This window comes from Synchiropus splendidus, chromosome 6 (assembly GCF_027744825.2).
Source record: "Synchiropus splendidus isolate RoL2022-P1 chromosome 6, RoL_Sspl_1.0, whole genome shotgun sequence".
In the NCBI taxonomy this organism is placed as follows: Eukaryota; Metazoa; Chordata; class Actinopteri; order Syngnathiformes; family Callionymidae; genus Synchiropus; species Synchiropus splendidus.
In genome coordinates, this window is record NC_071339.1 from 2,624,390 (window position 1) to 2,647,411 (window position 23,022).

Below are 23,022 nucleotides of genomic sequence, written 5' to 3' on the forward strand. Positions count from 1 at the left end.
CGCGTTATTTCACGGAAAACATGGCGGACGTACATGGACGGAAATGGGACCGTTGCTTGGCTGACACCGCCGTGAAAACATGTAATTATCGTTTTGTAATATTCTCAATATAACGCCCATCTATGTTTTATGTTGCCTCTTTACGCGGAGTCAATGGGCTGAGCTGAAGTCTCTGGCAGAGTCCTGTACCTTAAGGTCATTGCAGGTTAACTTACTGTACAAGGGCTCTGAATGTTAGAGAATATTGGGAAGTTTATGGACTAAACAAGAGGTTTTCTGTTATTACATTGAATTCCAATGTCACCAAATTCGTTAATTTAATTCAGTTTAGGTATATGACAACATCAAATGAATGGTTCTCATAGTTACAGACACTTCCCATAGTAGAACATAGTGTATGGAAACTTTGGACACAATTGTTGTGCAAAACCTGCAATGTGAATGCGGTCATTCCATTTTGTATGTAATTTGCATATGTTCCTGTAGAGATTTATACAATTTCAATGTTAATATTTTTGCTTTTTTAGCATTTCAATGAGTCATGTATTCACGATTGCTTGACTCAGAACATAATAACTAATAATGCAAAATAGCTGTGAGACTGAGCTGTGAGTTTGTTTTGCATAGACACTAGACACTATTCACCCTGCAGATCAGCTGTCTGCACACAACAACAAAAGATATGTTGGACACGAGTCACTGATTATACAATGAACTATCCCCCAATATTTTGAATGATTTGGATTTTCTGCCTCTGTGCAAGCTTGGATTGGATTCAATGGCTTTACACCCAGGCTATGTGGGGGAATTAAAACATGATAAATTGCTTTAATTCATTTCAAGTTTGTTCTTTCGCAAAATGAAAAAAAAAAAACCCCAATAATAATAATTGTTATTATAGCAACAGACACTAAGTTTCATATATACTTTCAGCTGGCCCACTTGTCTAAATATCAGCTTTGGAAAACGGTTGCCGTTTTTGGTTGGCACTGAAGAACCTAGAACAGAATAGTGTACCCAACAAAGGCTGCAATTCCACCTGTTCGGTGAGAACATGTGTGTTTCTACTTAAGGTAATGATCTTAAAAGGCATGACTCAGAGTTCGGCAGAGAGCGCGGGGAACAATAAAGCCTGTCTCTTGCTGATGGGATAAACATCTGCATCATTGCGGTGGTGAGCGTCCAGATGTTCTTAGGTGTCTCTCTCACTGCACAACTACTCCGACACATGCTCTCCTGATGCCTTTTTAGCTTTGGTCTTAACTTTTTATGGCTTGGATTAGATGATGAGTCTTCAACATTTATTGTAGGAAGGGAACTTCTCGATCTCTTTCATAGTATCAGCCATAAAAGCAGTGTTGAAAGTAGCCTCTCTAACAAGGCCAATGTTAAGTAAATTGGTTGTGATAATAACTGGATGGTTGTCAACGGCACATGTTGATCAATATCATTTGCTCACTGTGCAGACTTTAAAGGAATAAATGCCTAAAATATCCATTTAAAAATGCATTTGTTGTCAAGACGAGGTCAGTCACTCTCAATATGGATGACTTGTCATGAGTGCTTGCATTTTGAGTCGAAAAAAAATGTTTGCCCTCATTGTTCTCTGTTTTTAATTCCTTACTGTCGGTAAGTTGTGTTGACTGTTGGTCGCAGAGAAACAAGTCTAATGGTTGCTAAGATAAATGCTTGTTTATGGGATCTTAAGCTGCATGACAAACACTTTAGATAAATTCATCTGCGGGGGAATTTCTATTTACTTCATCTGACGTCACTTTGTGGAATCTGCCGCTCCTCTTTTTAGACTAAAGCGTCAACTGTATTTTTCAATGTTTTCTCCAAATTACAAATATTTATAACATGGCATTTTGTTGTTGTGCAAAACATTCTTTGCTACCAGTCAGATTACCAAGAAGGGCTGAGTCACTGTCTTCCTTGAGATAAATGTCTGGAATTCAGACTTAGTGTCATTACAGTGTAGTTGAAACACTATCACAGATCAATAGTCTGGGTCCATAGTAGCGTATGTATTAAATGGCAAATTATTTCCAATGTGGCTGTATTTTTCTGATTTATTTTTTCCATTGTTTACTTGTTCCTGAACCATACTCCCTTGTAGGCTTGAGAGAGTACAAGTGAAAACAATGTTTCAACAGTTTATTTGGGGGTTATCTGGCACGGCCTCCAATAAAGTAATCTTTGTAATATTAGATTTCTTTTTTTGTTGTGAAAATATTGAATCAGAACCCCTCCCACTGATGTAATAGAACCTGAATTTCATCTGCACATTGGTGTGACTGTAAAATGTGAATTTTATACTTCAGTTTAATTCTGACACTACAGAGAGATCAGTCAATCTACAAAAGCTGCTGAGCTGCTGGAAAATTTTTCCTCTTTGTAAATTTGTTGTTAATGGCTATCTGTGCTTCTGTGAAACAGCAATTTGCTTTTGAATAAAATAGATGTTTCGTATATTGGCAGGGCGTTGAATCAGATGCAAATCATTTTGAGTTTTGTTTTTACCACATTCTATTTGCTAATGTACCAGCAAACCTTAAGCATCTATTAACAATGTTACTAGCTGCCAACTAAGAGGCGATTACGTCCAAATGAATAAAACCCAAACCAACAATCTCAGTAGATTGGATACATTGTGAGTAAAGTTCACTTACATGGACTGTTTACACAAACTTGTTGGACTGAAGGTTTAGGAGTTTCACTTCTTATCATTTTTATTGACTTATTTTTTTTTGCTGAATGATTTGTGCTTTGGGTATCACATTGTGTTTCTTTTAATGATGTTCTGTCTTTGAAAAAAAAAGTATAAATATGTTTAAACTTGTTCTCTAGAGTGCCACATAAGGTCATGACTGTTGTCTTACCAAAATACTCCTACTTGTTGGTAAGTCCTATCCAATTGAATTTTTGCTACACACTATTGTATTTATGTGAAAAAGAGCACATGATGTTTGAGCCTAATGAGGATTTTCTGTCCTGCTGGTTTGATATTTTCTCCTCCAGGCACAAATGTTTTTGTTATAACCCAGACAAGAGTCATGAGCCAAAAGTAGATGTTTATCTACCCACATATTTCTTCCAGCGCTTTTACTGTATTCCTCTCGGTGGGAAATTCAAGGTTTTCAAAAATGCTCTGGCTGAAGAGCAAAGAAAGCTGAAACAGACGGATAATAATCTTATATAAATATTATGTTGAATTGGATAAAGAGGGCAGCATTTTCTGATTGATCTTCACTGATAATGAGATTTTTCTGGCCTTTCTTTGCTCTTGCTCGATATTGGAAAGTTGTGGGATTGAAAAATAACATGGGGCCGAATTCTAGGTCACGCTGCAACTAATTAAGAGTCAGAGGGGCCTAAAGGTCTGTTTTATATGTTTTCTGTGCTGGCTGAAGGGCTGCTGGGTGTGTGGAGGCCTGCCTCAAGGTGAACTTGACAACGCAAACATGCTTCGCCTCAGGTTCCCTCACTGGTCTGAGAAGAAAGTTCCCTCGTAAATTGTGTGTTACTGAACAGATTCTTGCACCTAATTTGCGCCTGGTTTACTTCCACAAAATCACGGGAACTACAAACAACTTATGACAAGTGATTGAATCAAGATCTCCGAGTATGTCACAATGATTGCTCAGACAAATCAAGAGACATGAAAAAAACGTTGTTCTTTGCATCTTTACACGTGGGCCAGTTTTACGGGGACAAGAACATCCAACTCTTATCACACATGGGGCCAACATGTTAGACACGGTCCGCCAAACAAAATGTGTATTTCTTGCATGGTCTGTATTTTGGATGTTTGTTTTCGCGTGGCACATCTCAGTGGTGGTAACTTTCAAAGTACATGAAATTGTACTGCCAATGGCACTTACAAGACAGAACACACTCGCATGAATTGGGTCTCCCATCTTTCATCATATGGCCTTCTATCTGCCTCAATGTTGGGATTTTCTGAAGTGTAAACGTTGAGTAATCATATCCGCTTGAAAGTCCCCTGTTGAACCACTAAATTTGAGAGCCGTACTCCTTCAGGGCCACAACATCAGCATGTATTGGATAGGGTCTATTTTTTAAAAGAATCTTTTGAAATCAGTAATGAATTTAATTTTGAACCAGTTATTTGTGGCCTGTCGGCAGCATCAAGTGAGCTGCTGGGATGGATCCAGCCCCTGGGCACTGGGTTTGACACAATGAGGTCTGTGTGACCAAAACATATTTTGAGCTCTATCTTTGTTCAAAACTGGCCTGCAAGCCCAGCAGAGGGAAATTACCAAGTTTTCCAAGGACAGTGCTACGGTCGATTTTAAATGACTATTAAATGAGTTGCTGACTGATTCGTGTGGCGACTTAGGACATGACTTGGATGTGACAAAACTCCAATCTAACGTGTCACTGTGCTTGTCACTTTGTACACGTCATGTGCAGACTAGTCGACGATTTTTTTATTTTATTTTTTTGTAAGAAATCCAGAAGAAATATAAAGGTCATATAAAGATTTTCAAAACGTTACATGTTATATTCTCCAACAATGTAACAACACTCTAACTTTGGTTTGTCTCGGCAGTGACGGGCCTTGGTGTCGGCATTGTCTTCTCAGCCCTTTTCTTTAAACGTAAGTCCCATTCAAACCTTGACATCTCACAGTTTAAAGACATTGTTCACCTGTGGGTGTTCTCCACCAGGACGGACGTGGCCCGTCACGTTTGGGTCCGGCATGGGACTGGGGATGGGATACAGCAACTGCCAGCAGGACTTCCGCTCACTACACCTCATTCATGGACACGTGGTTAAGGTGGGTATAGTTTGAGGCTACAGGTCGTTGCACATAAACATGCGTTGCTTATTGTTTTTGTTTTCCTTCCTTGCAGGAGCAGTAAAGCTGAGGATTCGTCGATGTCTTTGTGTGTTTTTGATTCCTGTCTTGGCCTTGTTGCTCCTCCCATTGCCCAGATATAATTCAGTGCTTGTACTGTTAATAAAATGAACACTTGCTGACCTTCTTTTTTTCTGTCTGCATGAGAGGAATGAAATGTGGTTTGAGGTGGGAGGTAATTCTGTGTGTTAATGAGGAGGGAGACTGGAGCTCCCGCTGCTTCAGAATGAAGGCCAGACTCGGCATCTGCAGTCCTTTTTGGAAATAGGAAGATGAAACGCTCCGCGACAGTAGGAAATATGTGATTACAAATGTTGGCGCTGAGAGACATGGTGCAGTTTCTTTGTCTTTTAAACAACATTTTTTCAAAAGTCACGTTGATTTCAATAAAGACACACCGTTTGTTCCGTTGCTTGTGTTGGCTGCCGCACTGCCGTGTCTTGGCCGTTAGAAAGCCATGGCAATTTGCGGAACCAAACTTGTCAGTGGCTGCGTTTTGTTTCGCGAAGATGAATTGTGTGGCTATCTGAAGGTACTGGGACAGCGGTGGGAAGGTTTCTGTGTGCGAGTGCAAGTACAAGTGTATCCAGCCCCCTGGTGAAGCAGAATGTGTGGAATGCAGAGGAATAGCTTTTCTACGCCGGAGCCCAGACTTATTACTAACAGGTGAGTCGTGAACTTTATCCACCTGAACCAGGCAGGCCGTACAATTCCAAATACGCCATACGTTCCTCTCCAGCTGCTCTCTCTATCCTTCAGCGTCGGATCACAGTGTGTGCTGTGTATTCAAAGGGCCAAGCATCAACCCTTAATCAGCCATGTCAGGAATTAAGCCGCATCACTCCACTCCTGGTTATTGAAATATTTGTTTGCATTCAAGTGTGAAGGAGACTTGTGGCCCTGAGCCAGAGTGGACACCTGTGAGCAGGTAGGGAGGCTGACATGCTGGAATGGGAACTATGCAGAGCACAACTGAGAGGCCAAGTGGGCTCAAACCCTCATCATAAAGAAGACATAACATCACCAGCTTCTCACCTGCCTTCTGTTGAATTCAGGCAATTATTTTAGTATTAAGTTGTTTGTTTGATGTCTCTGTTTTTACTGAAGGTCCTTCTATTCCTACACAAGTCCTCACCACTCCCTTCCCAACTGTGATTCAATGGTTTCCCAATTTCACTTATATTTTTATTCTCTTACATCCGACATGAGCTGTGATGGCTGGGCAGCATGGACTCTGGATTCCTATATATCCATCCATCCATCCAGTTTTGCTTTTAATTTTTTTTACAGTATCCATGATGATCATTATCTTTTCCTATGAGTTTTCTGACACAAAACTTCAGGAGGAGAGGCATCAAAGATCGAGTGTGACGGAAAATCACACACAACATCAAGGACAACCTTTACTGTTGCTCTACAAGGTTTGACAAAATGATGCTCACGATATGTATAATGTACCAGAAGCAAGTGATTTTAATATCAATAGGTATTCATGCCGTTCAAGATCAAGGATGCGCCAGTCACTGCGACAAGTCCATGCCCATGTTGGGCTGTTGGAGGTGTTGGTACATTAGAACAACCACAAAACCACTTGACCCCATGTGAAGGACCTAAGAGATGGTGCTGCTCAAGGGTGAAGGGCCAGAGATGAAGCTTACAAATGGAGTTCGGTGAAGACTTTACACCTGTTTGGAGATCAACCACCACCACAAGGAGCATAGGCACCTGGTGCCGTGCAAATGACTCAGATCCTAATCTAATCTGTGCTCACCGGCTGAGCAGACATCTCTATTTTACCTGGTTGTAGTTATGACTCACTTATTCTCGTGGAGTCTGACTCATGACTCAAAGATTACAATCATTACGGTATGCAGCCAAAGTGATGTTCCTTAGACATGTGGCTGGAATCTCGCCTGGTGAGAGCTGGACTAGATGTTCTCTTCGAGCCTCCATTAGGTGATCAATAACCTTTGTGTCTCCTCCGCACCATATTTCTGACTCAGAGATCTCTAATCTCTCTTGGATTCCTCAAGCAGAGTGGGTTTTAGCTGGAAGACTTTGATGGTTTTGCAACTCCGCGACCTTTAATAATGGAGCCAAGACGATGTTGCAGTGAAACAAGCGTGCATTCCTTTTGCCATGAACCCGTTTTTAGCAATGAATGTCTCTCTTTCATATGAAGATATGAACCTTTCCCACCACAGTTAACACGAACCACTTGAGTGACCTCAGACTTTCAGATCAGTCAAACATCATTCCTATCACTCGTGACGGAGGACTCATGATGGTAAACGTGTTCCTCTAATCTAGTTTAGAGGTCCGTGCCTTCAGACTTGGAGGAAGACCAGAAGTCCTCCTCCCTGCCCTCTCCCAGCTCAGCAGGACCCCTGTCTGAGGGCCCAGCCTGCCTCACCCCTGCTCCACACACAACAACACTCAACATCTTGGAAAAGTGTTTTCAGACCACTTCCACGGAGGGCAGAAGTGGTGGGGAAGAAAGGGGAGGGTCGCAGATGGAGTCCGAGATGAGATAGCGCCGCTCTCACGCTGCTCCATCTCCTCAGCTTCTGCTTTACGATGATGTAACTGCTCGAGGACGAGCCTAAAAGTCGGATCTTTAATCGTTTTCGTCTTGTTAGTGAGGGTAGTTTTCTTTCACTTTCGGCGTGTTGCGGTCCGGTCTCCTGGTGCTGGAGAGCGGGGGGGTTTCTGCGAGCTCAGCCGGACGCCAGAGCTGCTGCGCCGGGACGCTCCGTGGCGGTGAGTGCGCGTGATGGAGCTGCTCGTCGTCTTGAACCGAGGTTTCCACATTTTCTCTCTGACTGTGTGTGTTCTAGTGTGCGAAGGTTTGTCAGATTACAGTTGTTATTTGCAAGTTTGATCCAAAAACGGAGTCATTTAAATAATATTGCATTGGCGTTATTACTCACAAAAGGCTTTAAAATAATCCTTTAAACGTCCTTCATACTTCAGTACAAGCGTTCGATAGACTGCAACAATAATGCTGCAGACCCACAGGGGCAGAGGAATGTTTTTCGAGTCGCTTTAATAACTGCGTTTAAAATCAAATACAGGATTTTTTTTTTTTTTTTTTTGCTGTTTGTTCATTGTTCGTTGCTCACTCTGGAATCTGGAATTTTCCTGTCAGAGTTTCTTGTTGAAGTGTAGGCAAAATAAACCTTCCCTAAAATAAGTTTAAAAATATATATATAATTTGTTAAATACAAAACCATGTTATTGAGTGATTCATTGTAGTTGTGGTGAACAAGTCCCCTCATGGCAGACAATACGCTATTAGTTTCTGTGAAAAACATATGAGCAGCCTGTAAAGAATTGAAAGAAGAAAGAAAAAATTGGTTCGCATTAGAGGGTGACAAAAGTTGTTGCTCTGATCGCTCAGCTGTTATGTTGTGAACAAGTTTTGGGTATTTGTACCCTGACTGTTATCGTCTCCAAGGCCTGTTTTTATTTTCACGACTCAGTGACGTAACGTGTTCATCCGCCACGTCATTTGATAGAACGACTCTGTATGTCAAAGACTGTGCTAACTCCAAAATAAAATGAGAAACTCATGGGATAAACCAGACAGCATTGTGTTTGAGCGTTCGTTAAGCACAGTCAGACAGAGAATCTCATTTATGGCGAGAAGACAAGAGCAGTTTATTGTTTTCTCTGCAGCTGGTGGTTACAAAGATTGTCGGTTTCAATCAGTCACTGGGACCAAACATGACAAATTGGACGAGATCCTGAATTTTGGGGCAGATGGGAAGTGGAGGTCATGCTGAGATTCCACAGGAAGTTGTCAGTCACCAACTGCAAAGAAATGCACATTTGAACTTGCCGTAAACCGAGTTGGCGACTGGTCTTTGCCTGTGAAATGCTGTGAATGGGGCCGCTAACATGCTGTGGTTTTCTGGTCCTTTAGGTGCAGTCATGTGGCAGAGGACTGTGATTTGTTGGGCACTGTTTGCACTGAGTTCAGCGGCCCCGCCTGCACACATCAACCGACTGGCACTGTTCCCTGACAAAAGTGCCTGGTGTGAAGCCAAGAACATCACGCAGATAGTCGGGCACACGGGATGTCAGCCACGCTCTATTCAAAACAGGTCAGAGAGAATGACCCCCGTCTGGGTCAGACAAAGACCAGAATGTTTTTATTGACGAAACTTTAAACAGAAGTTGTTTTATCTGATAGAGCTGGAAATGACATCATCTAAGTGTGTTTAAGTTGATTCTTCTTTGGATGATGGCCTCCTGTCATGTACAGCCAAGGCAGGCCCCAGAATACTATCCTGAAGGACCCGAGAATCCTCACTTCCAGATGTCGTGTTATGCATCAGGCTTGTGTGGGAACTGACCTGTAGACAACTGAAGATTTATGACAGAATGTACTGTCATAAAACAGATGCTTGGGACGAACTTACAGCTTTATGTGCATTTGATTTATTTAAATCAGACAGAAGCCGCAATGTTATTAACGTATTAATAAAGCATAATAATGTCATTTAAAAATGTCAAATTAAAGACATAAGAAATAAGAAGTAAAATGGCAAGCTCTTTAAAATGTCTTCAAGAAGTTAAACAAGAAAAAAAAATTACAACTATAAAATATTAAAAATAAATCCCGAATAAAAACATTGTTATTAATGATCATACGATACTACTAAATGCTGTTTAATGATTTGTGCACATTTTGAGAAGATTTACTGAAAATCAGTTTAAAATATGACAGAAACTATTTGTTGTAATTGTATTGAGTGACAGTTTCTTTTAGTTTATGTCACAACAGAATATGAATGTGATCAACTGTTGATACATCTGTGTGTTCAGCTTGACATTTAATCACAAAGCCTTGGGGCCGACCCTCATATTGCCCACATCTTCACTATATCGCTGTGCTCTTTGGCGGTTTTCCTCTGCGTAGCCGTTTCCAGCATTACAGACTTCTCCAAGTCAGATATCCAGCTCTCAATCTGCAAACCATGCCAAGTGATCAAACAACAACTGGGAATAAAAGTTGTTATCCAATTCAATCACCTCATCATGGCAACAGCTTCTTCTGATCACTTAAAATTCCTCTCCAAAAGTGAGTAAAACTTCTGCTCCAGTGAGAAGCTGCAGCTGTTGATGCAGTCCGTCCTTTTTCAACAACTAAACGTGAACAATCAGCTGCTGCTGCTGCTGCTGCTAAAATTAATGACACAATTTTATTTAGGCTAAAAATTTGAACCTTCAATCCAGGAATATTTCAAGTCAAGAGTTACTTCACGAGAGAAAAAGGTTCATTTGTGACTCCGAACAAGAGACTCCTCTGTATACTTTTCTCCTTGTTTGTGTCTTTCTGACCCAGAAGTTCTGCCTAGCTTCCTCTTCTAGAGTTGGGAAATGACACCCAAATTCATACTCAACTGTGAGCTCATGGACAGACTCTTGTTAAACCTTGTCGACCATGGTTTTATTATTATTATTAAAGCTGTATTTATACAGCAGCTTTTTCACAGTATGAAACACTCAGATTAAAAGGCCACCTACAGCTAAACAGTCCCGGTAAAGATATGGCCTAGTGATTAATCACAGTAAATATATATTTACTCTACTAAATTTCCTCCTGCGGCTCACGTTGTGCTCAGCTATGGTAATTCTGTTCATATTGCCATGACGGTTAATATCGTTGCTATGCTGTTGACCTTTGACTTTATATTTCTCACTCATTTGTCACTGGAATTCCATATGTGCTTTACAAATTATAACAATAGACATTCGTTTCTTCTACATATAACAGTCAGTGTCATGTCGGATAAACTTCATCTGTTGCTCACTCATCTGCTGACATTCAGTATTTACTAAATTATAGCAAAGAAATACCTGGAAGTAAAAATGAATAAAAGCAGCATATATATATATATATATATATATATATATATATATATATATATATATATATATATATATATATATATATATATATATATATATATATATATATATATATATATATATATATATGTTTTATAATAAAGTAATCACTTGTTTACTTTCTAATAATGATGAGTCAATCTGGTGTTGTGTAGCGTGAACCTTGTAAATACAAGGTTGAGCTGCTGAGAATGTTTGAGTGAACACCAGGGGATTTGACTCCATGTGAAAAGATGTGTGCTTTAACTGTTTCCATGGTCTTGCCACTCTCCGAAGGTACTTTCCTGGACAGCTCTGGTGAGTCTCACCTCGTGTGTGCTTGGTCTCCCCTGCAGAGCTTGTCTGGGCCAGTGCTTCAGCTACAGCGTCCCCAACACGTTCCCACAGTCCACAGAGTCTCTGGTGCACTGTGACTCCTGCATGCCTGCCCAGACACAGTGGGAAGTGGTAAGAGTTTCTGCACGTGAGCTCTTATAGCAAAACATTCACCGACACAGGTTTGCAACGCAGAGACGCGCCGTGTTCTCTGCTGAAAGACGTGCTCCACTAAATGGATCCGACTGGGCGATTGCAAATGGATGTGCGTCATAATTTCTAAGACTCTCTCAGACTCTTAAGCCCAGATCTGATCCTCCTGCATTGTCCCTCCCCGACAGAAGGAATCCAGCCTGGCGACAACAAAGGCTTTGTGGTGGGCTGTTAGTAGTTTGGAGGGCTGCCATATAGACGGGGTGGGTGGGAGCACAGGTGAGGTCACCTCATGTTTCACTGGAGATGATTGTATCTGCTGGTGAGAACGGATGGGACTGATTTCTCTCCGAGCGAGACGCCATGGACAGCGTGTTTGCAGTCTCACTGTGCTTGTTGCAGGATTTTTGGAAATCGAACGCCTGCAAAGTCACCTCAGATGAAGGATCCCATGGGCTCAAAATCTTGTAGAGAGTTTAACAAATTTCTGTCGAAACATTTTGACTATAAAGATTTGCAGAAATCAAGAAGGATTTAAAGTGTGAGACCGAGCTGAGACCAGCGCATACAGGGACCAAGACCAAGTCTTTGAGGGGCTGAAACCAACGAGGATGGGGCGGGACCACGGTCAAAACCAAACTGAATACAGAACAAAGTACCAGTATGCTCCAATGACAGTGTTTCTGTTCTTATTTTGTAGTAAGAAATAAATGTGTGTCAATGTGACTGATAGACTTGTGCTTCTGTATAATGTATTCAGGTGGGTCTCGGTCTCTGTCCCGGTCTTGGTCTCGCCCCCCTCATTGGCCTTGGTCTCGACTCTGTCTCGGAAAATTCATTTATATTCCTGACCAGACAGGACACAAAGGCTTATTGAATGTTAATCTGAGTGCTGACCATAGTTTTGTTTTGCCGATTCACACCTGGGTGAGTTTGACTGATGCATGTGTTTCTCCAGGTGACCCTGGACTGCCCTGGTAATGAGGAGTCTCCTCACGTGGACAAGCTGGTGGAGAGAATCTTCCACTGCAGCTGTCAGTCCTGCAGTAAGGAAGGCGTCCAGGAGGGGGCGATGATGCAGATCTACCCTGCAGACAACAGCGTGGACGCGCCATCTCTGCCTGATGCTCTCACCATGGCCACCCTGTCTGACCCCCTGCCCCACTCCGACACACACACTAAACACGGCCACACGCACAAAGACCACCACCCGCTCCCGCACTCATCTAACGGAGGATAGATGCTTGAAACTTCTCGATTGATCTCAATACCATAGCACACGCCCTCACCAAGCCACTATAATGAAAATCAAACCTGCTTCGCACATTTTCTTTTGCCTCTACTTAGAATAAAAATAGATTGTGTGTCTTGGGCAATGAAACAACTTCCAGCGACTGTAGCAACACAATATATGGAATAATTATTCTTAATTAATCAGTCATTTAGTATCATCACTCCATTGATGGTTGTGTTACGTTGGCTCTGATGCATCATAAGAACATCAAGGGAACAAGGTTACTTTTATTGTGAAAGTGGAAGAAAGAAAAGCACATAGAAACAATTTTTACCTGTTCCACTTTCTGTTTATTATTCACCAGACTATCAATGATGAACCGATGGCACAATGCTGCTCAGATACTGCTGCTTACATCACAGCGGATACAATAGTGAGACAGACGGAATCAAGCATGTTTGTTATCACGAGTCTTTAGAAACATGAGGATGGCGGAGTGGCCGATCGTCGCATGGATGCCGATATCATCGTCATCGGAGGAGACCTGTGTTCTTGACTGTAGCTGCAGTTTCACTCTGCTTTTAAAGCCAATAAATGCTATTGTTGTGATAACTGGTCTGTTTTCATGAGTGTAAACACAAATCATTTTCGACTAGAAACCTACATTACAGCAATTCAGTAGTTCTGAAAGTGTAGTCTCCTCATCACCGGAGAGTCCCAGAGCACAGTTTGTTTTTTCCTCTTCACTGAGCCAAATCCTGTTTCAGGATTTTTTCAAAGTTTCTTTTTGTTTTCATATATCCTTAAATTGAATTTTAGAAATGAAACACACAGTTATCATTATTTTCAGTGTAGAAGAACAGGGGAGTTTTTCCTATAATATAATGACATTTTACAACAAAGGACAAGTGCATCTACAATAAACTAATATTATGTGAAATAATGTAGTGGGAGTAACACACAATATTACCAATATTACCATTAATCCTTCAAATTATCCACTTCTTAATATTAAAAAAAATTCTAAAGCAACATCTGCTGCTACTATATAGACAGTTTAGTGGAAGAGAAGTGAAGTCAGTACACGGGTTCCGACCAACAACTTTTGCCACCCGTCTGAACACTAACACAATCTTTGTGTTATTTGACTCTAGCGTCTCCAGGAGCTCTGTATTTTACCTTGGGCCTGTGCACAATCCTAGTCTCATGCACCTTCAGTGTGTCGCATTAAGTCTTTTATCATCAGATCTGACTCACCTATCTGCATTTACCAGACACTGACACAGTTCATCCCTCTTCCACCAGGGGTCACCAGGCACCAAACGGAGCACCAACTCTGGTCGAGCTCTGATCCTCCTGACTGTTAACGTCCATCACTTCTTGCTCCGTGTAATTAGACTTCGCCAGCGAAATGTTGACTGTCAGTCTGAGCCCCAAAACATATTGATCACCCTCTTATCTACAGTAACAGCTGACAGCGTTCTCGACACAGGTCTACTGAGACTTTTATTTTTTTATTATTAGAAACTTTTATTTATCAGCTCCCTGCGTCCTTCACTGCGATCAGTCAACATCCGCTGGTTTGTCTGAATAAAAGCAAAAGTTTCATATAAGTCATGTATTGTAACACAGTTAGTTAGATACATTTGGTACACGCTGTGGGAGTATGGTACATACATTCTTCTTCTTCACATTCATGATTATTATTAGTTGTTGTGGGTGTCATTAATAATTCCATTAAATAAATATGAATCATCACAATTACACACAAGAAGCGGTTTCGCAGATTTGTTCAATTGAGAGTTGGGGCTTGTTCGCTGAGCGCGTTCCAGTGCTCGCGCGCGCTCTACAGGAGCTCGTTACCGCGCACGAGCGAGTTCTCGTGACAGCAGCGTCCTCCTACAGCGCGGGTTCGAGTCCGGCAGTTGCTGCTGCTGCTATTCTCATCCCTTTTAACGGACGATCTGGACGAACAACCGAGTTTGAACAGGAAGCACAGCATCGAGGAGGACTTGACGGGATTAAGAGGTAAGTGACATTTCACTTGATGTGTTCGCAAACGTTAAAGAGAAGAAATTAATGGAAAAAACTGACACTTTCCGCTGTCAATATCTCTATTTTAAAACAGAAGCAGATTTCTCATTTGTATGAATTGGTCTCCAATCTGAATACCCGTGACAATGCCCTGATCAATGAGATCGATCACCGAGGGGGGTGTGCGCGCGCAGGCGCGTGCACGTGTAAAGTCGAGCCGAGCTATAGGCTCCTCATTTGCATAGTTTAATGGGTTATTGGATGTTGTATGATGTATGGTGACAGGGGCCGGACAGTGAGGGCAAAGGGATTACGGTTTGAAATTCAAAAACCTGACACGCCTGAACAATCCCACTTACACTGAGGACTTAAGTCCCCTGATGGAAAGTCTGAACGGTTTTTAGGCCTGGCAGCCGCAGAGGGCTTTTGACGGTTCATATCCTGAGATGTTGCACGCATTAAACACACAGTCACTGGGCAACATCTGTGAAATGAAAGTCAATTTCACACTGAAATTGCATCACAATGTTCACTCAAAAATAGATGAAGTACATGACATGCTACTCAAAGCCCACAAAGATTCTAATCGTGGACTGAACAGTCGTGCCAGTGGACCCTCCTTCGACCAGATGCAGCGGATGAGGCCAGATAAAATCACATCCACCTCCTGCGGAGTTAGCACTGGTGCTTCCTCTCCCCCACTGCTTCCTCTTGAGTAATGTTCTTTTATTTCATTATACTATCTACTTGATCGACTAATTCACATCATTCATGGTCAGTGTGTACAGTACTGAGGAGCATGGAGTACATGAGACCAATAACTGTCTCTGATCATCCTCATTGTTGGTGGGAAGCTCTTTTGCTGTTAAGACTCCTAAGAGCCTCCACGGGCCCCAACGTTGCATCCAAAGAGCAGAATGTCCTGGTTTGTTCTCAGGTCCTCCATCACTGTCTTATGTTGTTGCGTGTTCACCTACGATCATCCATGACCCAGTGAAGTGGCAGGTGATCAACATCTTACTCTTCATCCCTGCTGATGAACAGCTCAATCTTCAGGAGCTCTCACCTCAAGAACTGACTGCAGTTTCTCCTCCAGGGTCATTTTAAAAAGCCATCGCATTCTCTCACCCAAGACGCATTTGCTCCACTATTGCTTGAATTTCCAACCTCATCCAGCTTGTTAGCGCCCACAAAGGTCAGTCCCACCAGAGCAAATTAAGTCATGTGTGATATTTGGACTCAGTTTGAGGCCAGAAGGAAAGACAATCTAGTGCTATAATGGTTAACAAATCAATCCCCCTGATAAAAAAATACTCATTATCAGACTAGCACTATTAGTTTATGTAGATTTTTTGACACAATCACAGTCACAACCTTCTGAGATTTGTCTGCATCTATGCACCAAAACAACCTGCTCCTATCTGCTGTGCAGTTTGGCTCACAAACTTTTGGTAAAACTGTCATTGAAAACATGAATGAATTATCAGAACATTTAGCAGTGAAATGCTCCATTTGAATATCAGCCTCGCATGCATCGCATCTTATGTATTTACAGCACAGTAGAGGAAGTTTTGAGCACACGATAACTTCAACAGCTCCTACTGTCTAAAATAAAAATACAAAAAAATACAGTCAGTCAGGAAGTCTAACATCACAATTTAATACTTACTCCACACTCCACAACACTATGACGAGGCGCCAATGTTATGAGGACCCCACACTCACCTCCCATGGTCACAGTGAAATGAATATTTGCTAGGAAACATCTCTTTATTTCTCAGGATGTGTGGGGTGGACGTGGACCTGGATGATGGAGGCTCCTGTGAAGAGGAGAAGGAGGAGTTCTGGATGGGTGAGGGAGTGAAGATGCTGCCTCCACCTGTGGCACACAGTGAAGGCAGCGCATGGGGCAGCCGACGGGGCAGACTGGGCTGTGTGACCTGCGGCGTGGCGCTGATCCTGTGGGATCTAGGTGTGGTGATAGGGAGCGCTCTTCTCCTGGTGCTGGTCTTCTCCGTGGTGCTGCTGCCTGCTGTTCTGCTGCTCTACGCTGGATTCCTCTGCCATTCCAGAGTGAGTCTTTCAACTCCAGACACAAGGCTTCTGCAGCAGAGAGACATGGTTGTTTACAGATGAGGACCTGTTCTAAATCTCTGCCGGGATCCCAACTGACTCCGGGATCAGAAGAATCTCAATATTTATGACGAGTCATGGCAAATATTATTAGCATAATTATCTAATGGGATGTTTTAAATCACACAATAATTAGCAATTCAATGAACCGGTGTGTGTTTGTACTTCATCTCCTCTGTGACACTCAGATTCTGGCAGAGCAACACAACAACTGTGAATTGATAAAAACAACTTTTATCAGTTGGTCTCGACATAACACTGCTTCAGAAGACTTTTCCAAACACTGGCACATTTGCAGATATTAAACCCGACACCATTGTTTTGTACTGAGACTGAGTCTTTGAGCTAGCGTAGTGTCTGAGGATGTTGTGGACGCAGGCTCTGCCTCTTACTGGAGACAGATCTGAATCCAAAACGATCTCAACTGTTTCTCATTGTGGGGAAAACTAACACCCGGACACATCAGAGTAGTTTGGCCGTGTGCCACATACTCAGAATGGAATAGAGTTTTGTCAGAAAGACTTTTGAGGGGACATGACCTCTATTTACAACACATTCTCACTCCTAAGGTGTCAGGGTTGAACAGGTTACTTTAGTAGCTCAGTTACTTCTTTCAAAAGGAATGCAGTTACTTTAAGTTGCTGTTTACTTTAAATGCAACTGGCTACTAGGGAATGTAACTCATTTTTTTTCAATACATTGAATGGTGTTATTAATGTGTTGCCTGCTAACTGGACAGCCAGGGAAGCTGCCAGTCCTCTGGCTTGCTTGGTGTGAGTCAGAGGTGTAATGTGAGTGCGAGTGAATGAGTATGTTGAAACCTTTCATAGGTCTATTCATTGAAACCAATGAAACGGCTAGAAAGGCATTGCAATAAATCAACTGTGCCACAGACCATTTAACAGCTGTAGGATCAATTATAGAGCAAAACTGATTCAATAGATCTTTTCAATATAAACACAGCAAGGTTTATCCATTCTTTGGGTGCTCAACTAAAAACAGCTAACTGCCACCAACTGACACCGACATCATCTTCACTTGAGTTATGTCCCTTCCATGACGAGGGGTGGCGCCATTGGCACTTTAGTGTTTAGTCCGAGCAAGAACTCAGAGCTTACAGGTAAAATTAAAACTGTTTGCTCATGCTGAAGAAATAGCTTGGATGATTTTCCTGTCTATGAGGGAAATGAACATGGAGGTTGTGTGGAGTCTGGACTGAGTGGGAGGAGAAGGAGGTTTGAGTGATGGGAGTGTTGATGATGTGGGGCTAAATGACAGAATACAGTTGAGGATGAAGCCCAGACTCCAACCTGAGGGAAGGGAAGGACTGAGACTTGTGTAACTGAACATATGTTTTTTATTACCATTAGGTTTCAGAATGTTTCAGGCAACCAAAAGATAGCTGTCTAGATAGATAGACAGATAGATAGATAGATAGATAGATAGATAGATAGATAGATAGATAGATAGATAGATAGATAGATAGATAGATAGATAGATAGATAGATAGATAGATAGATAGATAGATAGATAGATAGATAGACAGATAGATAGATAGATCTCTGGCCCCTCACCTATGTTGAGGAAATGGGCAGTGGAATGAGAATGGGTGAATGAAAACACAAAGCTCTTTACACACCTTCACTCATACACGTCCGCTCACCACTTCTTTTTTTACATTCTCAGTATAATTTCAATTATTCATCTGTCGGTTGTGGCTTAATTAAAAATGGAAACAATAAAAATACATGAAATGTACAGCTCCATTTTACTCCTGGAGCCCGGTCCTGGTTTACAGTGGACGAACGATCGTTAAATGTCAGAAACGTCTGACAGTGCCAACACGGCGACTGGCTCATGAATTGGAGGCATCATCTCCAGAATATATTGAGACACCAAAGGAAACTCTGAGCCGGGGAGGATTTCTGGTGGCAGTGTGTCCTGTGAGACCGTCACCATGCTGGTACCAATCTGCATTTTAATCATTTGAAAAGTACAAATTGGAATCTGACTTTTCATTCTATTAAAAGTCCTGCTGTAAAAACGTATCATATAAAATAACACATTTTTTCCTTTTTTCACTGTCATCTGGCTCAATCACTGGAGTAAAGAACGTTTGTATGAAAGAATGCCATCATGATAAATGTCGCCTTTTTATGATTAAAGACAAGATGTTCCTGCTGATAACTGCAGAAGTAGTTTGTCAGATAATGATCACCCTGCAGCTCGCATTCTCTCTCCACTCACATCAGTTTCATTTGCGACACAGCAGGCAGCAGCTTTCACCAGAAACTCTCAGATAAATCAAACTGTTGAAGGAGACAGACAGAGGGCTTTATTGAACACTGAGCTTTGTGGATGTGTGGAAACACAACATTGACCTGAAACTCAAGCGAGTCCCAAACAGGGCTCTAAATGGGGATGTTGTCTTGAGGATGTGGAGACACATTAGCTGTGATTGAATTAATGAATGGGTAAAGTGCAGGGGGGGATTTGTTCAGTTCCGCAGAGACACAGTGTGACTGAAGCTCTGTCCATTCGATACTTGTCTTGCTCTTGAGTCTGGAACAGACAGCCTTCCTCCTGGAGAGCGTGTGGGTGTGGGTGCTGTTTTTGGGAGGAGAATACGCCACAGAACCTCACACACGTGTGAAGCATGGTCAGGAACATGTTACACCTCGGTGACTAGATTGTTACAAATGATAATCATTAGGGGTGTAACGATTCATCTAGTATTGATTGACATCCCTACGGTCCAACTACATCGATCTGTACTGGGCAGGTTGGCTTTCTGAACAGCATAACATCATTTTCGATCGATCGTATCTGTAATGGAAACACATCGCATATCACCACGACTGACTCTAAATAAACGTGTTTTTCTCCACTTTTATAAATGACTTGTGAAGCGCTGCTCGATTGATTTGGTCTGTCTGTGACATCGTGTGTTTGCAGTTGTAAAGATGAACGATGTGAACAGCACGGCAACTGACTGTCATTACTGTCAGATATGAGTCCTCTGTGGTTTGTTCACTAAAATGAGGGTTCAGCCACGGCTCATTAAGAAATGTTGCACTTCATTTTGGTATTTGTCGTGTATTTTTACTTTCGAAAAAAAACAATAACTGAAGTAATTAACCAACATTAATTTATACTTGAAACAACAGGAATCCATGTCATCATTTCACAGTTACACAGGTTATAATTTGTATCATTCTAAAAGAATCAATTGTCCTTGAATCATATCTGCAACCTCGAACTATGATACGAATCAAATCGTTGCTAATATGAGACGTTTCACTACTGACAACCATCAACATTGATGGCTGAATTAATCTTTGACATCTCTGTTTAAAATCATTTGTAAATAATTATAAACACATTTCACCAGGTTACTAAAACAATACACTTTGTTGGCTGAACTTTTTCTTTCTCCTAGAGCCATTCTGCAGTTACAATTGGCAAAGAAATGTATAATTCACCAGCTAGTTTGCAATTGCTCTTTATTTTTAAAACAAATTATTATTATTATTATTATTATTATTATTGTTATTATTATTATTATTATTATTATTATTATTATTATTATTATTATTGTTATTATTATTATTATTATTATTATTATTAAGCTCGCTGTCAGCCTTGCCATGTTAACTAATTGCTTAAAATGAACTTTGTTCTGTTGACAACTAAACACTGTTTTTTTGTTTTTGAAACCAGTATTCTTGAATGCACCCTGACCATCCGTGTTGTTTGTAGCATTAGCCACCAAGCTCACATGTTTAAGTAATTCTGGTTTCTTTAGCTTTCCTCACTGACGTTTCAAAAACTGGCAATTTGCAGAATCAAGGTTGAATCAAAGGAAAATGCTGAAACCCTCTCCCAAAAATGACCCGTAGAAAGAGTCTTCAGAGTGTAATTGGGCTTTGAATGAACCCTTAACATTGCTGTAACCTGGTAAATAGTTTTGCAATATTGGTAATGGTTCATCCAGGGGGAAGTGGCATCTGTTGCACAAGAGCAAGGTCCACAGATTAAATTTGAAATTGATGACTGTCATCCATTTGATGTGGCGCCTGCTATTGACAGAGTCAGGACATAAACTGGTGTTTATGAGCTGGTTCCTCCAGTGCCTCTGCAGCAGGACACTCAGGAGGGAGATTTACGCAGATGGCTCCTCCTTTTTTAACTTCTATTTGGCTCCATCTTATTTTACCACCAGGACAGACTCCGCATTACGTCCAGCCATTGCCTGACAGGTGAACTTGGTTGGCGGTTTTGACTTTGATGTGACAGAACAGTGACAGATGAATTTTTAAAAAGCATGATGGTCGGAACGTGCTGTTCGTTTCAAGTAGCAGGGAGGGAAAGAGCGAATGCCGGTTCGCTTGTAAACAATAGCAGTGTCAGCTTCCTTCACTGTGGCGAGGGCTTGAACAGTGGTGAGAGCACCTGTGAGCACAGACCCGTCCATTAACCGTTGTTAGCGTTGCTTAGCTACTGACACTGGTTTTCCAAATGGGAAATCTTGAAACAAGAAGTGTATAACTATATAACATTTTGAGTGTGTGCGAGATCTGTGTGTGTGACGTGCAGCCAGAGGCCTCTTTAATGGGAGATGACACCTTTTTCTGTCATCCTTTCTTCAGTCTGTCTACCATCTTCTTTCTATTCGGAGGCACCACTGATGATGGACAGCTTGGAGACTCTTATCTGAACTCCAGAGAGGGGGTGGGACCAGCTCTGTCACAGCTCATCGCCCACTCCCTGACGCTTTTATTTTGCAAACCCAAACACAACCGTGTGTGACCTCCTCTGTTTCCGTAGGTCCTTGACGCCCAGTCGGCGATCTGCCGTTACCTTGACGACAACAGCTGCTCCGCCCTTATCATCCTTGGCTTCGTGATGATGTCACCGCTGGTGGTCGTGGCAGCGGCGATTTTCTGTGGGCTGATGCGGAGATTCCGAGTCCTGCTACTCATCCAGCCGATTTCCCGGGCCTGGTACCGAGGGCGGCTGATGGACTGGGCCAGAAGCATCCATGCCTGGGTCTGATCAGAGAGGAGGGTCGCACGTTGACGTTTAATGGCGGTCGATGATTGTTCAAACAATAAAAGTCATTCAAATATCACTATCTGAACAACAGGCAGGTGAAGATGAACTTCAAATTCACTATTTATCGACATGCGTCTTCAGAACGTGGATGCTAGCTGGACATTATGACAATCTGGAAGTGTGGTTTCCACTGAATCTTAAGCGATAATATGCTGGTATCCCACATGTGTTGGATTGACAACAGTTAGCCTTGCTTTGGTTTGGCCTGGTGCTAGTGGTAGAATATATGACAGATGCTAAATGATAACTATAGTGAATAAAATATTAGCTTTTGCTCAAAACACCAAATTGTTCTGGTGCAACATTTGCTGAGCAGAGTGAAAGCTGAGGGCAGGAAGGTAACAGCACAACAATGATCTGGGATCACGTATCTGGAGGTGCCTGGGACGGTACTGGATCAAACAGTTATGAACACTGAAGGTTGTTTTAGGAAAGATCTAGTTCATTCAGAGCTTGATGATATTATTGGTAGCGGCAGTTATCTTATTTATATCGAGCCCCATGCAAATCTGTTTCAATATTAACCTCTTTGTGATCATTTGTTTCATGTTATTTGTAAGTAACATTAATGGTTTTGTGGCAAGCTGTGGTGTTGTGGATTTGTGATGGAGCACCTTCGTAGGGGGAGACGAGCAGAACCCAGCCAGAAGAGAACTGTAGTTTCCACCTGCTGTTCACTCTGATCCAGATGTTCTGTTGGGATTGAAATCATCAGACTCATGCGCTTTGATGTTGTCCAGCCATTAAAATTCATGACAAATTCTGGTTCGTCCTGACAGCTGAGGAAGGACCGTGTCGTGGAGAAAACGGACTTTGTTGTAAACAGAAATGTTGCCACTAATGCAGTGATCATATTAAAATGTTTGTGTCTTGAAGGGTTGTGTTTTAACGTTCCACCTCAGATTCACAAGATGAATGGTGTTCAACTCTGAAAGTTACTGTCAAAATAACAGTAAATCATTTCTATGATCAGTACTAAACCATCAAAACCAGGGGTTCAGTCAAGGATCACAAGAACTAGACAGGAATATCAGTTCAATTATATGAGCTGTCAGAGTGAAGAAAACAAAGTCAGAGGTCAAGAATGCACAGATGACGGAGGTGGCAGAGTAGATTCTCTGAATTCAATGACAGTGATTAGGATGGGTGTAGGGCTTGGACTCAGGTGTGCGTGTGCATATTGGGCACTCTGGAATGACGCTGAGATTAGTGGATCATAATGATGCTTTAATCAGTT

At 41.8% G+C, this 23,022-nt stretch overlaps 3 protein-coding genes across 5 annotated transcripts; all 3 read left to right on the forward strand.

The window, feature by feature from the left end:
* The first annotated feature begins 6 nt into the window (after positions 1-6).
* LOC128760573 (MICOS complex subunit MIC10-like) lies at positions 7-5,008 on the forward strand. The gene is made up of 4 exons (XM_053868064.1): positions 7-81; positions 4,577-4,624; positions 4,695-4,804; positions 4,881-5,008. The coding sequence occupies exons 1-4, from the start codon at positions 21-23 to the stop codon at positions 4,887-4,889; spliced, it is 228 nt and encodes a 75-aa protein (XP_053724039.1). The 5' UTR covers positions 7-20; the 3' UTR covers positions 4,890-5,008.
* A 2,299-nt stretch (positions 5,009-7,307) lies between these two features.
* nbl1 (NBL1, DAN family BMP antagonist) lies at positions 7,308-13,105 on the forward strand. Of its 2 annotated transcripts, none has more exons than XM_053868051.1 (4): positions 7,308-7,686; positions 8,811-8,991; positions 11,137-11,248; positions 12,228-13,105. In XM_053868051.1, the coding sequence occupies exons 1-4, from the start codon at positions 7,659-7,661 to the stop codon at positions 12,507-12,509; spliced, it is 603 nt and encodes a 200-aa protein (XP_053724026.1). In that variant the 5' UTR covers positions 7,308-7,658; the 3' UTR covers positions 12,510-13,105. The 2 variants fall into 2 exon arrangements, with proteins under 2 accessions (XP_053724026.1, XP_053724027.1); XM_053868052.1 differs by having other exon boundaries at positions 7,311-7,645.
* Positions 13,106-14,404: 1,299 nt separating this feature from the next.
* Positions 14,405-22,647, forward strand: LOC128760568 (transmembrane protein 88). 2 transcript variants are annotated; one of them, XM_053868055.1, is made up of 3 exons: positions 14,405-14,531; positions 16,319-16,610; positions 21,498-22,647. In XM_053868055.1, exons 2-3 carry the CDS (start codon positions 16,320-16,322, stop codon positions 21,723-21,725), a joined length of 519 nt encoding a protein of 172 aa, XP_053724030.1. In that variant the 5' UTR covers positions 14,405-14,531; position 16,319; the 3' UTR covers positions 21,726-22,647. The 2 variants fall into 2 exon arrangements, with proteins under 2 accessions (XP_053724030.1, XP_053724031.1); XM_053868056.1 differs by lacking the exon at positions 14,405-14,531 and adding an exon at positions 15,671-15,732.
* The last annotated feature ends 375 nt before the right edge of the window (positions 22,648-23,022 follow it).

Excerpts from the sequence above, each read along its gene's own strand:
- LOC128760568 (XM_053868055.1), top strand. The coding sequence starts at position 16,320 with ATGTGTGGGGTGGACGTGGACCTGGATGATGGAGGCTCCTGTGAAGAG. Across the intron at positions 16,611-21,497 it reads GATTCCTCTGCCATTCCAGA|GTCCTTGACGCCCAGTCGGC; the intron begins GTGAGTCTTTCA and ends CTGTTTCCGTAG.
- LOC128760573 (XM_053868064.1), top strand. The coding sequence starts at position 21 with ATGGCGGACGTACATGGACGGAAATGGGACCGTTGCTTGGCTGACACC. Across the intron at positions 82-4,576 it reads TGACACCGCCGTGAAAACAT|TGACGGGCCTTGGTGTCGGC; the intron begins GTAATTATCGTT and ends TTGTCTCGGCAG. Across the intron at positions 4,625-4,694 it reads CTCAGCCCTTTTCTTTAAAC|GACGGACGTGGCCCGTCACG; the intron begins GTAAGTCCCATT and ends GTTCTCCACCAG.
- nbl1 (XM_053868051.1), top strand. The coding sequence starts at position 7,659 with ATGGAGCTGCTCGTCGTCTTGAACCGAG. Across the intron at positions 7,687-8,810 it reads GCTCGTCGTCTTGAACCGAG|GTGCAGTCATGTGGCAGAGG; the intron begins GTTTCCACATTT and ends CTGGTCCTTTAG. Across the intron at positions 8,992-11,136 it reads CCACGCTCTATTCAAAACAG|AGCTTGTCTGGGCCAGTGCT; the intron begins GTCAGAGAGAAT and ends TCTCCCCTGCAG.